Source organism: Phalacrocorax aristotelis, chromosome 1 (genome assembly GCF_949628215.1).
Source record: "Phalacrocorax aristotelis chromosome 1, bGulAri2.1, whole genome shotgun sequence".
Taxonomy (NCBI): Eukaryota; Metazoa; Chordata; class Aves; order Suliformes; family Phalacrocoracidae; genus Phalacrocorax; species Phalacrocorax aristotelis.
Genome location: NC_134276.1, coordinates 27,611,523 through 27,625,660, shown reverse-complemented (window position 1 = coordinate 27,625,660; position 14,138 = coordinate 27,611,523). Strand labels below are relative to the sequence as shown.

The 14,138-nt window shown below is 43.3% G+C and overlaps 1 protein-coding gene across 1 annotated transcript; it reads right to left on the bottom strand.

The window, feature by feature from the left end:
* Nucleotides 1-5,354: 5,354 nt before the first annotated feature.
* RFXAP (regulatory factor X associated protein) lies at nt 5,355-13,916 on the bottom strand. The gene is given in 4 exon segments (XM_075085386.1): nt 5,355-6,928; nt 10,567-10,674; nt 13,271-13,867; nt 13,869-13,916. Coding segments are annotated over 4 exon segments (864 nt in total). The 3' UTR covers nt 5,355-6,817.
* Nucleotides 13,917-14,138: the final 222 nt, after the last annotated feature.

Here is a 14,138-nt window from a genome sequence, read left to right as displayed (position 1 = left end):
AGAAGGATAATGTATCAGCAACATGCAGGGGAACTGTGGCCCCAAGTAACATTGAGTTGTTCTGTTAAGGAAATTCCTTCCGTGTCTCCAGCAGGTACCGTGTCAAGACTTGCACTGCCCTGAGCAGCCCTCTCCGAGAGGTGCCTGCCTTGCGCAGGGCGTCAGACTTGATGCCCTGCAGAGATCCCTTCCAGTTTACATTATTCTGTGGGTCTGTGCAGAGATTCAATCATAAATGGCCACCACAGGCAGGTGCTCTCTGATAGCAGAGATAGTTTCAGGATGAAGCATGTTTATCCTCAGCTATTTCTGCATAAGTTCAGTACAGCGCAGAGTTAAGAAGTACTAATGTTCCCTCAGAATATAATCAACACTACAAACATCTCTCTCTGTAAACATCTTCTCCACCACACAACTCTTAAGATGGAGAAAATCAGCTATTTGTGACTGTTACTTTATCTAATCTGCCCTTGTTTTTCCTGGCTTACAACACTCACCTTTGCCTATAAATGCTACAAATCAGAAAGCCTCACCAGCGACTAAGGCATTGCACAAACAGCTGGATTTACAGAGGCAGCTCAGGCAGAGACTATTTGCTTCTTGGCTGGATGGAAACAGTTTAGAAAGAAGCTTGATCGAATTCAGTCACTTTGAAGGGGTCTCAAGTTTATGGCCAATTTGCTTTGCTCATGAGAGACTGTGCAGCTATAGCTTTCAGGAATACTGGAGCACTACATGGTGCTCAGCCCAGGAAAGAAACATTACATCCCCTCTACTACTCACCTCTCTTCCTGGCTCCCCATAACCTAACTTAGTAAAACCAAAACCAAACAAAATAAAGAAAGATTAATGAGTCATAGGGTAGAGTAATTAAATACCATTTTTCAAAGTTGAGAAGTGCTGCCCAGAATATAGATTTATATAATCAGAAATGTACCGAATGTAACATGTCCCATGTGATCTCCAAGAACAAAGGCCAGCGCTCCTTGCTCTGGAGAAGCCTGGAGAGCAGGCTGTTACCTGAACAGCTGAGCCCAAGCCCTTCTGGGTGAGTGGAAACTCCAGTGATGGGGCTGAGAAGATTTTTAGAGGATTTCTAGTTCATGGTTGGTTTCTGTAGCCAGAGGTGCATCGAGAGGATGAAGGGACTGGGGACGAGGGAGCATATGACCAGATACGCTCAGTGGTCATCGCAGGAGGTGCGAAGGTAGTACATGCTTGGGCAGCCACTGTGTTCACTAGAGCTTTTTACATTCACATCTAAACTAACCATCAAAACCTGTTTTATGAGCAGCTTGGAGTACCACAGACCTTGATCTGGTGCTTCTATACTCACAGCCTGGCTGGGTGCACCAGCCTCCTGAGTAAGCCATTAAGTACGCTGGGGAAAATGGTGGCCCCTGTGGTCCAGGGAGTTGGAACTGTACTTGCAAGATTACCCTCTGCCTTGCTGCAGGACTGATGAGGAGTTCCACTTTGGGCAGCCATTCAAGGGCACTGTAAGCACATCCAGTGTGTGCTCCCCAAAGAAAACGTCAGTCTGAACAGAAACTGCACAATGGAAAGACACGGATTGTATAGAGTGTCCACCTGGGAATTGCAACAAAGCAACTCACTTCATGCATAGGTGGGAAATTGCAGTGCCCAAAGGAAGATGGAATCAGCAGGAGCCTTCACAGGGACTCCTGACAATGGAATAACATTTGTAACAGGAACTAAGAACGGACAAGTGTCCTTTCCTGAGACCAACTAAGAGGTCAGGTCACCCCATCTTGCGGCAGGGAGAGAGATTATATGAGTCTCAAGATCTGCGAATAGAAAGCTTCTCAACCTGGAGGCTTCATTGCAGTCACCGAAATGGGGCTTCTTAATGGCACCTCTGGGAGTACCTTTCTGCAAGGTACAGAAAGCCTGAGTGGGTATTTAGTCTTTGATCAGCAGAGAGAAATTGCTTCGCGTCTCTAGTGCAGACAGAGACTTCTGTGTGTTGTGCACCAGCACAAAACAGCCTTTGGTTTGTACTGATCATCTACTCATAGGAAGCTCCAGAGTGGCCAGGAGCAGCCAGGATCCTGTTACCTGTTGACCCCAGGGCTTTCCAAACAGCTTGCCCCGGTGTGCCTTAAGTTTCATTGCCATATTGATGCCACAATTTCCTGCCAGGGAGGTGAGGCATTTGAAAGTCCTATCGAGAGGACACCTCCACTTGCACCTGGGCCGTGCTTGCAAACCTGGTGCCTGTACAGATAACGAATCTAATTTGCAGGCTGTGTCTCTTATGCAAGGTAGACATAACCACTACGTCCTCCAGAGTCAGCTACTCTTCCATTATAGCCAATGTGAACATTTGCAGCTAATCGTGAACAGTTTTTAGATCTTCAGTCGTAGTGTTTTTATTATCCATGGATGCTGCTATTTTATATTCTATGTTAGTATTCAAATAATATTGCATATGAATAGCATAGGAAGAAATAGACCAACCAGTTAATAATTTTAAATACAGACCTCATCAGCAAAGAAAAGCTAGAAAAAACTCAGTAAAGTCTGACCCCTTGCACTTTCACAGTAGTGAGCACATCATGCTTCAAAGTGGTTTTTTGATGCTAAAGTGTGTGCTACATCTTATTAATTCAATGGCCATGAGACGCTTTGCAAACAAGAGAGCAAGGGAACAAACACATTGATGAGATAACGCACATTCAGATAAATTTTCTTCTTTACTCAAGCAATTGGAGTTTTTAATTATTTATAATACTAAGTACGAGTACCACAGCATACTTTCTGCAGATAATTCAGTGTTAGCAATTTAATCCATCATTTCGGTATCACCTCTGTGATATAAATTGGGCTGAGAAGTGAGACAAGAAAGTGGAGAAACAGGCCTTTTTGTGTGGATCAATGAAGCCAAAAGGTTACAAAGTTCTATGCAGTCAAGGGGCCAAAATGGTGGATTTGAGCAGGGTGTGGTTTTTTTGTGAAGTATGAGCTATCAGTCTGGTGCAGAAAAGAACCATGCATCACAGATACAACGACTGCTAATCGCATGGACATTTTCACAAGCATTCCTCCTACTGCATTTGATTTCAGGCACTCTGAAGTCAACATATTTAGTCTGATGTTTGAACAATACACTTTTTAACACACTCCGTTTTCTTTGGCTGGAATTATTCTATTGTAAAAGGGATTATTCACGTCTTGTGTTTTACTGTTAATAAAGATATTTCTGATTTAAGAGCTCTTTCCCCTGTTGTCTCCTATTTTTCTCTTTCAAAGAGATTGGCGTTGGAAAGCTGTAGCTCCCAGTCTGATCACCAGCGACTTTGGGAACCAGAGCATTTAGAAAGTCTTTACTCATACAAGTCATGTTGGGTAAGAGGAAGCAGTGATTTCACTGAGCAAGTAATGGGATGAGGCAATGCTTCCAGCAGAACGGGATGCTAAACACTATAAAATGGATTGAAAATTAATATAGCATAAAATCTGCATGTTATAAAGTATACACATCCCTCACTGTCCTATGGTGGATGTGACTATTCAAGAGGATGGTTCAGCTTCCTTTTGAAGGAGGCAGCCCAGATCCACCAGGCAGTTAGAGAGCAGTGATGCTGTCCGATGGCAGAAGCCCTAGCTGTGGAGCAGACTGACCTTAGCGGAAAGACAGACTTGCAGCTGTGCAGGTCTCAAACTGCTTAAGGAAGAAGAGAGATCGTAAGAATGTACTGTTACAGGAGTCAGGTTTTAACCTTCCTAAAATTCAGATTTTGTTCTGCAACAGCAGAAGCAAGGTAGTAGACGACTTAACAGTCTTAGAGCTACATGGACACTGCTGGGTTCACACATGGTTTGGGAATCCCATCGGACAGGACAGCCCTGGTACCAGCACCTCTCCTGACACCTGCACCAGCCTGTCAGGCACTGGTATCACAGACCCCCAGAAATACAGGAGAGGCAAGCTGCACTGTGCTGAATATCTCTATGAACATCTTCAGCTCACAACTTGGACAAGTGCACTCTGCGCTGGGTTAAAAACTGGCTGGATGACCAAGTCCAGAGAGTGCTGGTGAATGGAGTCAAATCCAGTCGGTGGCCAGTCACGAGTGGTGTTCCCCAGGGCTCAGTGTTGGGGCTGGTCCTGTTCAGTATCTTCACTGTTGATCTGGATGAGGGGATTGAGTGCACCCTCAGTAAGTTTGCAGATGACACCAAGCTGGGTGGAAGTGTCAGTCTGCTGGAGGGCAGGAAGGCCTTACAAAGGAACCTGGACAGGCTGGATCTTGGGCCAGGGCCAACAGTATAAGATTCAACAAGGGTAAGTGCCGGGTCCTGCACTTGGGTCTCAACAACCCCATGCAATGCTACAGGCTTGGGGAGAAGTGGCTGGAGAGACGCCTGGAGAAAAAGGACCTGGGGGCATTGGTTGACAGCCACCTGAACATGAGCCAGCAGTGTGCTCAGGTGGCCAAGAAGGCCAATGGCATCTTGGCTTGTATCAGGAATAGTGTGGCCAGCAGGAGCAGGGAGGCGATCGTGCCCCTGTACTCGGCACTGGTGAGGCCACACCTCAAGTACCGTGTGCAGTTTTGGGCCCCTCACTACAAGAGGGACATTGAGGTGCTGGAGCATGTCCAGAGAAGGGCAACAAAGTTGGTGAAGGGTCTGGAGCAAGTCTTATGAGGAGCGTCTGAGGGAACTGGGGTTGTTTAGCCTGGAGAAGAAGAGGCTGAGGGGAGACCTCATTGCTCTCTACAACTACCTAAAAGGAGGTTGTAGCGAGGCGGGGGTCGGTCTCTTCTCCCTAGTAAGAAGCAATAGGACAAAAGGAAATGGCCTCAAGCTGCGCCAGGGGAAGTTTAGGTTGGACATTAGGAAAAACTTCTTCACCGAAAGGGTTGTCAAACATTGGAACAGGCTGCCCAGGGAAGTGGTGGAGTCTCCATCCCTGGAGGTATTTAGAAGAAGGGTAGACATGGTGATTGAGGATATGGTTTAGTGGCAGACTTGGCAGTGATAGGTTAACAGTTGGACTCAATAATCTTAAGGGTCTTTTCCAACCTTAATGATTCTATGATTCAGCACATTTCACTTGTTTTGAGGTAAGGTAACCAACTCATTCAGCACTGTCTTAACAAACACTCCCCATGCCCCTTTTCTACCCAGAGGGTTTGGTTTTGTTTTTTTAAAAAAGTTTATTCAGACCTGCTCACCTAAATGCTTTCATAAGCTGACCATTTAAAGCAGAAGCAAATACTTATTCTACAGTTTCAGCCCATTACATTTTCACATATGTTCTGACACACTGAAAAGAGTAATCTGATTTTACTTAAAGCTGAAATAACTTTCTATAACCAGACCTGTGGAACACAGCAGTTTTAATGCCACCTAGTCAGAGCTAGCCATTTTAGTATAAAAAAAGTCCCAACACACAAATTTAACAGAACAAAAGAGAAGAGGCTTTGTTTTTGTTTTTTTAAAGAAAACAAAAGATTTTACTCAAACACTTATTGGTCCAGAACTGCTGACGCAAAGTTTTTACATTTTTTTTAAAGAACAACTTGCACAATGCTAAATACAATAAATCCATACTGAACAAGTTCTATACATACACAGAGCAGTTTGTAAAAATTCATAAGACTAACAAATACTCCTGAAGAGAGATTATTTAGCAGATCAAACTGCTGCAATATCAAAGCAGTCCTTTAATAAGCACCTGCACCACTCAGATAACCTCTGTTCAGAAATGTGGTTTAATTCAAAACTTTGTTTTAAAAACAAAACATGGCATAGTATTTGGATTCTTACACCCATTCAATTGCAAATTCATCTGAACTGGCTGAAAACCTGAGAAGTCCAGCACTAGACCTGATTAAATATTGGTTGTCTTAATAGACAAATTTTAACTATACCTTTTTTAGATTAAAAAGGCTGCATAAAGGAAAAAAAGCAGAATTACATTCTAGTTTTTGGATGCACTTGCTATTATGAGTTAAGCGCTTTAAAATTTAATTTAGTCACTTAAAAATGAGTGATATTCTCATCTGTAATTAAGTTCTCATGTATAAGAGGTTGGTCCTTACAAGTAACTCCACAAGACAAGGCCCAGCTCTCAGCTGCATACATTCCACCTAATTCTTCTCTAAAGCCATTTATCTCTTTTGGAACTTTTAAACACAAATTCTTTTTTGTGCTTTGCACAGACAATTAAGCATTTCAAACCTACTCAACTTGCACACAACAAATATATAGCAGGAGGATCACCTGATTTGCCCTTTTCTGAGCCACTGGATCAACTTTTTTGTTGGCAGGTTGTCTTTAGCCTGTAGTGCAAGATTCCACTGGACACAAGTTTCTCATGCCCCTGAGCAACTGCTGTTAGGTCATGCCACTGGACTGGCTCAAATTCAGGACTTTATTTCACAACTTCCATAGAAAGTAACTGATTTCCTTCAATGATTGTCATCAAAGAGTGACTTGTTTAACAGTAAAGCCTTATATAGAAAAATGTTAATTTAGTGGAAGACTTTGGTAGGAAAAGGGTGTACAGCTAAACATTACTATAAACAAATTTCTATTAAAAATTAAACATTAAAATGAAGTTTTAAGAAGAATCAAAAAATAGACTCCTCCAGATTTTCTCATGAGTTTGCAGACACCCAAGCAGCTCAAAGCCTCAAAAGTGCAAACAACAAAAAAGCAAAACATGTAACAGCAGCCACTTTAGTTTTCCTTTAAACGCTGAGATTCTTTGTATTTATATAAAATACACCTCCTATTCCTCCTCCAGCACCAGACTCATCTGCAAGTCATTGATCTGTTCTGGTTACCCAGGTGCTCCTTGAAACTGTTGCTGCCTTTGTTCCAAAGCCTGTTGACTTAAGAGTTGCTGTTGTTTCTGGAGAAACTGCACTACCTCTGGACTTCTGAGTAGGGACTGCAAGAAAAAGAAAGCAGACTTTTCTTTAAAGAACTCACATAGAAATTTAATCACTATGGTAACTATTTAATATATTATAATATTTTTCCACTAAATCAATTTGTGTATTACCCATTGCTATGGTTTAACCCTGGAAGGCAACTAAGTATCACACAGCCTCTTGCTCATTCCACCCTGCAGTGGGATGAAGCACTGTTCGGCAATAACTAAAATATTGCTATGTTATCAACACTGTTTTCATCACAAACCCAAAAACACAGCCCCATACAAGCTACTGTGAATAAAATTAATTGTATTTAATTACAATTAATAAATGGAACGAGCAGCTGTGTGGTGCTCAGTTGCTGACTGGGGCTAAACCACAACACCCAGACAAAAGCAGCACCGCCATACAAATGAGAGCTGAATTAAATGCTGAAGAATTACAAAACTTGCTCACAAAACACAGCTAGAAACTGTTTCAAGACATCAGCAGGTAACCAGAATCAGCACTAATACACCTCCTGAAAACAGATTCAGCATGTAAATAACATGCAGTATTGCAAAAACCATAAAGATAACACACAGGAGTCATCTACTGACATATTGAAAACAAACACTTTTCAATTATGCTTCAGTTTTAAGCTAATATCTGCATTTCCTACTGCAGAGAGCTCAAAAATACTATAATAAATCAATAAAATACTGTAATTCTACAACAAAGTTTGTGTGCCTGTCAGAGTTCAGAGTTCAAGCGTCAAGAAAATGCTTTTAGTCGTATAGTTTTGTTTTCAGTAGTACTGCAAGGAACAGGGAACTGGACTCTAATGATCCTTATGGGTCCCTTCCAACTCAAAATACTGTATGATTCTATGTTGACTGAGATGGAGCAATTTCCCAACATTTCAAAACAGCAGCACAGCCACAGGAATGAGTTAAAAAAAACCCTCTGCCTTCAGTTAAAAGACAAAAGTATCTAAAACTATTTACATCCGGCTCCTGGCCTGAACAGCTGTGATGCAACTCTGGCTGTTCACTCTCATTCCTACATGGTGGCAGCTCAAGAATTTATAAGGTCAAATGGCAGATCAGGTTGGGAATGGATCCTTCCAGAAATTAACACAGGAAAAATGTTATTTTTCAGCTGAATTAATTCCCTAGACTGCTTGCTCATTACGTATGGTCACTTCACTGACGCAACAAAAGAGGTACTGCAACCCTGTAATCCAGATCTACATTCAAAAGGACCAGCAGCTTCCAGGGCAGGGTCTAGAACTTTATGCTATGAGGGGCAATTCTGCAACAATTATATGCAGAATGGTTTAATTATAACTCACACCTGCAGCACCACTGAACAGGTAAGTGCATCAGCCACTGAAAGCAGATGCTAACAACAAACTGTCTCACTGAACAGATGCACAGCCACCTCTTCCTTACTGTACGTTAGCTTTATCAAGTCACTTCACTGCACAGGGTAGCTCTGCAGTCAGTAGTTCTTTATCTACGGCCAGTTTATAACATTAAGGTGCTTCAGGCTCTCCATCCACAGCCTGCTGCTTCTCAGCCCCTTGCCTCTGCTTTCTACACCTTTATCCGGTGCAAGTTGCACATCCAGGCACACAAGGGCACCACAAAAGCCTCTCCTCACAGAGGTCAGTCAAATGCAAGAAACTTATGAGCAAGCACAAAGGACTTGGCACTTCTAAGCAAACAACCTGCAGGCAGCTACCAGCGACATGCAGTAACCTTCACGAGCAGGAACGCAACAGCTACGAGATATCTTTCTGGGTCACCACATGTCCCTCAGGCCTTCTGTTGTGTAGTTACACACAAAACAAAGAAGAAAGTCCAGAAGAAATGCTGCTGAACTACAGAATCCAAGTCAGCAGAGAGAGAAAAGCAAGGACCAGATCAAGGAGAATCTGAATCTCACTTTGCCAGAATACTGCAAGGAAACCTCAATTCTTGAAGAGCCTTGACATAACTCTGCAAAAGCTCTTAACATCTATTTAAAGAGCTTCTGACAGCTATATTTCTAGAAGAAATAACACTTCATTAACAAGATACCTTTCAAATTTAACCAAAAGCCACATGAATAGAAACAGCCGGGAAAAGGGACAACAATTCAGTAAATGGGGCATGAAGAACAACAGACAATGTGAAAAATAAACTCCATAGCTGTCCTCATTTTGGCTGGGATAGCACTAATTTTCTTCACAGCAGCTAGTACGGGGCTATGTTTTGGATGTGTGCTGAAAACAGTGTTGATAATGAGGAGATGTTTTAGTTGTTGCTAAGCAGTGCTTACACTAGTCAAGGACTTTTTCAGCTCCCCATGCTTTGCCAGGTGCACAAGAAGCTGGGAGGGGACACAGCCGGGACAGCTGACCCCAACTGACCAAAGGGATATTCCATACCATATGATGCCATGCTCAGTATATAAAGCTGGGGGAAGAAGGAGGAAGGGTGGGGTATATCTGGAGTGATGGTGATTGTTTTCCTAAGAACCGTTAGGTGTGGTGGAGCCCTGCTGTCCTGGAGATGGCTAAACACCTGCCTGTGATGGGAAGTAGTGAATTAACTCCTCATTTTGCTTTGCTTGTGCACACAGCTTTTGCTTTTCTTATTAAACTGTCTTTATCTCAACCCACGAGTTTCCTCACTTTTACTCTTATGATTCTCTCTCTCATCCCACTGGGAGGGAGTGAGCGAGCAGCTGTGTGGGCTTAGTTGCCTGCTGGGGTTAAACAACAACAACAGTTCATTAAATTTTTCTTGTAAAAACTGAAGAGCTACAGATACCTCTGAGTTTTAGACATAATCAATAAATAGGTGCTATTACTGAGAAAGAAATTAAGAAAATAAACCTATATAGCTGTATACTTAAGACTATTATGATGTTTCTTTAAAGATGTTTCAAATTTCTGAACAAGGACTACCGCACTGTAATGAGTATTGTTAAATTGCTTTGCATAGCTAGCAGAGGGAACAGGCAAACAGTCCTATTAGCTTTTGTTGTAAGAAGATTGTAACAAGAATTAACATTGACAGTAATGAAGAAGCCCAAGGAACAGTAAATAGCGAATTATTTCCCTTCATTGGGCTTAATTCTTTAAATACACTTACAGGAACAACAAAAGCATTTCAAAACTTACAACACATGCTATCCATGCAATCTATAAACATTACAAGTCATACTGTTTGCTTACAGTTTGCTTTATCAACAAATATATACAAAATTTTAAGTGTGATATGATAGGCTTACCACTTTCAAAACACACTGGTTATCAAAGCTTACATCAGACCTAAAGTCCATGCATTGTTCTATCTAAAGCTTTACAGAAAACTTGGTTTAACAACTTAAAAACATCTCAGTTATACTATAAGCACTATTTACCCTAAAGAAACGACACCTATTTAGTACTACCAAAATACTCAACTTCATTTAACACAGCAGTGATCATTAGATTTAGTCATCCTCATATTCTTCACACACAGGATGAGACAGAAATCTGCTCTGCAGCGTATTTCTAGTTTGAAAACATGCACATGTAGTGTATGATCATTAAACTGATTTCCATCTTTCACGAGGGTGAGTTAGACATTGTTACACTGCCTTTATTTGAATTCAAAAGCTCTAAGAAAACAAAACTTACCAGCCTCTTTTTATTCAATACTTGTTCTAAAAGCGTAGGTCTTGCTGGGCGATCTCCAATGGATCCTGTTCTCTGTTTTGTAACAGAAACTGAACCTTCAACACTATCCTGCACACAAAAGAAAATTAAATAAAAAAATAGAGAAGTGAGGCTATAAGCCCTGACATAATGATACATTTACTTTTAACCACAGAAAGTCCCGAGAGTAAAAAATGTTTGCCTCGTTAATCTGCAGAGGAAAATAAAGGCACAAGAATGGAAACATATCAAGAACTGGCCTCTCTTTTCTACATTATTTTTACTACTTCATCACAGTGAAGCAACACAGCTGAGTTAGTCTTCTAAACTGCAAAACTAACCAGGTTACTATGGCTAGTTAATGGCTTGAATGTATTTGCATTTCATAAAAATTAAGTAATTCACAACAGTTCCACCTCCAGCTTGTGGAAGTGAATGATATTTAACATATGCAATTGGGTAGGAACGACAATAATACTTTTAATAGCAAAACAAAACATACTTCAGAATACTGTTATGAACTTGTCAAAGCCACAGGCAAGAGACAATGAAATCAACATGTTGTTTTCATTGTAAGTTTATTCTGTTCCTTGTACAGTCACATGAATCAGACCGTCTTCTAAACAATGTGGCTCTACAATGTGCTGTAGAGAAAATATTGTTTGGAGAATTTCAACCAATGTTGAATGCTATTTGTATTAAATTAAAAACTTACTGGCACTCCCATTTACCTGGAAGAGTTCAAGCAAAAACAATGACAACAAAGTATCCCAGTATCTTTCACTTCAATCCTGTCCACAGAAGTGAAAAGTGCAACTTCTGTCAGGAATCTAACTCTGACCCCACAAGATGACGCTATCTGGTGGGGCCCTCAGACACCACTGCAAAAAAGTATTCTAAGTTTAGCACTAAATATCGAGCTTTCTTCTGCCTTAATTTAATAATATTCAAAGCAACCTGCACTTGCAGAAACAGAGAAGTAAAAGCCAGGTCTCTTCCAACATGCAATAATCACTGTTTCATGTCACACATCAAAGTCTTAACCCATGCTACATGAAATGCAGCAATTTTACCCTTCTCCCACACTGTCCCTTTTCTGAACTAGCACAAGTATTTGTGTACACACATCATGAACAGAGCACAACGCATTATTAGGAAAGGAAGAGAAAAGTGGGGAAATCATGCCATATATAAATCTAGAATTTACCCACATCCCGAACACTGTGTGCAGTTTCTGTTCTCTCACCTAAAAGAGAAGTAGCTACTAGAAGCAGAGGAGGTGCACAGAGCAGCAACAAGAATGATAAAAGTACACAATTTTTCACTTGGAAACAAGCATGGTATGCCTTTTCACTGCAGGTAGGAAACAACTTAGAAGCAAGCCTACCACGTAAGTGTCACAAACTGAACAGGAATTAGTCCTTCACTATGTCTTCTAATGTAAACACTAACTGGCAAATTAAGTTAACAGCAGACAGGTTCAAAAAAAAAATCATTCAAACCAGGCAGCAGACTTAAAGAAACTATCAGAATGTAATGGATGCTGAGCATCTACAAGGATTTAACAAAAATCAAAAAAAAGTACACGGAACAGACATCACTTAGAGTTACAAAATACAACAGAAAATCCACACCTGTCTCAGAAAGTCCTTTGAGATGAAAGAGAAAAAAGCTGAAAGAATATTCCCTAACAGCATCACGTACGCTTGCTTTTTTCTCATGCATCTGTTTCATTGTAGCTTTAACAGCTAGACAAAAAAAAAAAAAATATTATTTTGGTGTGACACCCAGTATGGTTGCTATTATATATATATGAAAGAGAAAAAGGAAAGTTTTTTTATGCTTAGTTTGCAGTTAGATCAGTTCCCTGTCACACAACTCCAGAGACAGCTGCGCTGACAAAAACCGGTTCCTTTTAGCAGGAGTGCCAAGTAAGATTTTTTTTCTTCCAGCAACCACTATTTTATACTTGCCCCTTCAGGCACAAACTAGCCAGCACCTTCAAAAGACAAACCTCTTTCTACTTCATCTAAACACAAGACCTTAGAAGCTAACTCAGTACAAGCGACCATCAGAAACTATATTATCCTGCTAAGTCACAAACAGTAGGGAAAAACTATCTAAGAAGTTGAACGTTGGCATCAGTTCTCCCACTGACAATACTTCCCCATCTAAACAATACGCATAAGCGTATTGACTTACTGGCATGACCATGAATTAGTGGTCTAAAATATTTAACTACTAATTAACCTAGAAAAGACAACTGATTTTTATAGACAGTATAATCTGATACCCAACAGCCTTTATTACTTTAAACCCCCACATTTCAGTGCCAACTATGCATGAAGAGACATCTCTTAGATCTCTAGTTTCATCTTTCCTCCTTTGAGATAAACACACGCTGCGCAACGAAGCATTTTTACCAACATTTTTTTTTTTCCTGGAATCTTCTGGTATAGTTGTAAGTTGCTAGAATTTATACCAAAGAAAAATGAGGCGGGCTTTGCTCTTGCACCAGAGAAAGAGCGAACGCCAGGACTGTCCTTCGCTGCCGGTACCAGAGATTTCTCCCCTCTCCTCTGGCCAGAAAGGTCCCATTCCGCCTGACAGAAACCGATTTTTCACGGAAAGCCCCTGCCCCCAGGGGGCCCGGGCTGCCCACCCACTTCGCCCCCCGGTGCCTCACCTCGGCCCGCTGGCCGCCCCCCGCGGCGGCCGCCCCGCCGCCCCCCAGGGCCTGGTCGCTTTTTTTGCGCTTGTATTTGTCCTTGTAAATCTTGTTGCGGTGGCGCTTGCACATCCAGGGCTTGCGCTGCTTCACCACCTGCGTGGTGGTCTCGCTGCAGCCCTGGTAGGTGCAGCTCTTGCAGCCGCCGCCCGCCGCCGCTTCGCCGCTCGAAGCGGCCACCGGCGCCGCCGCCTCCTCCTCCTCCAGCTCCTCCGGACTGGCCGTGCTCTCGCCGCCCGCCACCTCGGCCTCCTCCCCCCCCGCCTCGGCCTCGCCGTCGCCGGGGCCCCCCAGCTCGTAGAATAACATGAGGCCGCCGCTCCCGGTGGGCGGCAGCGGCGGGTCGGCGCCCGGCAGCGGCAACACGCACCCGCCCGCCGCCGCCGCCGCCGCCGCCTCCTCGCCGCCGCACGGCTGCATGACGAGCAGCGCCAACTGCGGCGGCGAGGAAGAGGAGGAGGAGGAGGAGGCGGAGGAGGGAGCGGTGGCGGGACTGGCCCGCAGGGCGCCGGTAAAGGTACTCGCCGAGCCTGCAGCACCCGCCGCCTCAGCCCGCGGCCCCTCCCCCCCGCGCAGGCGCCGCCACGCCGCGCTCACCGCGCATGTGCCCACCGGCCGCGCACGCGCCCCGGCGGCCGGCCGCAGGGGCCATCTTACCGGCGGCAACGCGGGGCGAGAGCGCATGCGCTGAGCATGCCCAGGTGCGAGGAGCGGGGGGCGGGGCCGTGTGCGTGGGGGCGCTGAGGGGAAGGGTAAGGGGAAAGGAAAAGGGAAGGGGGAGGGTCCCTTTAATGGCGGCGCCTCCTCCCGGGAAGTCTCCGGGACT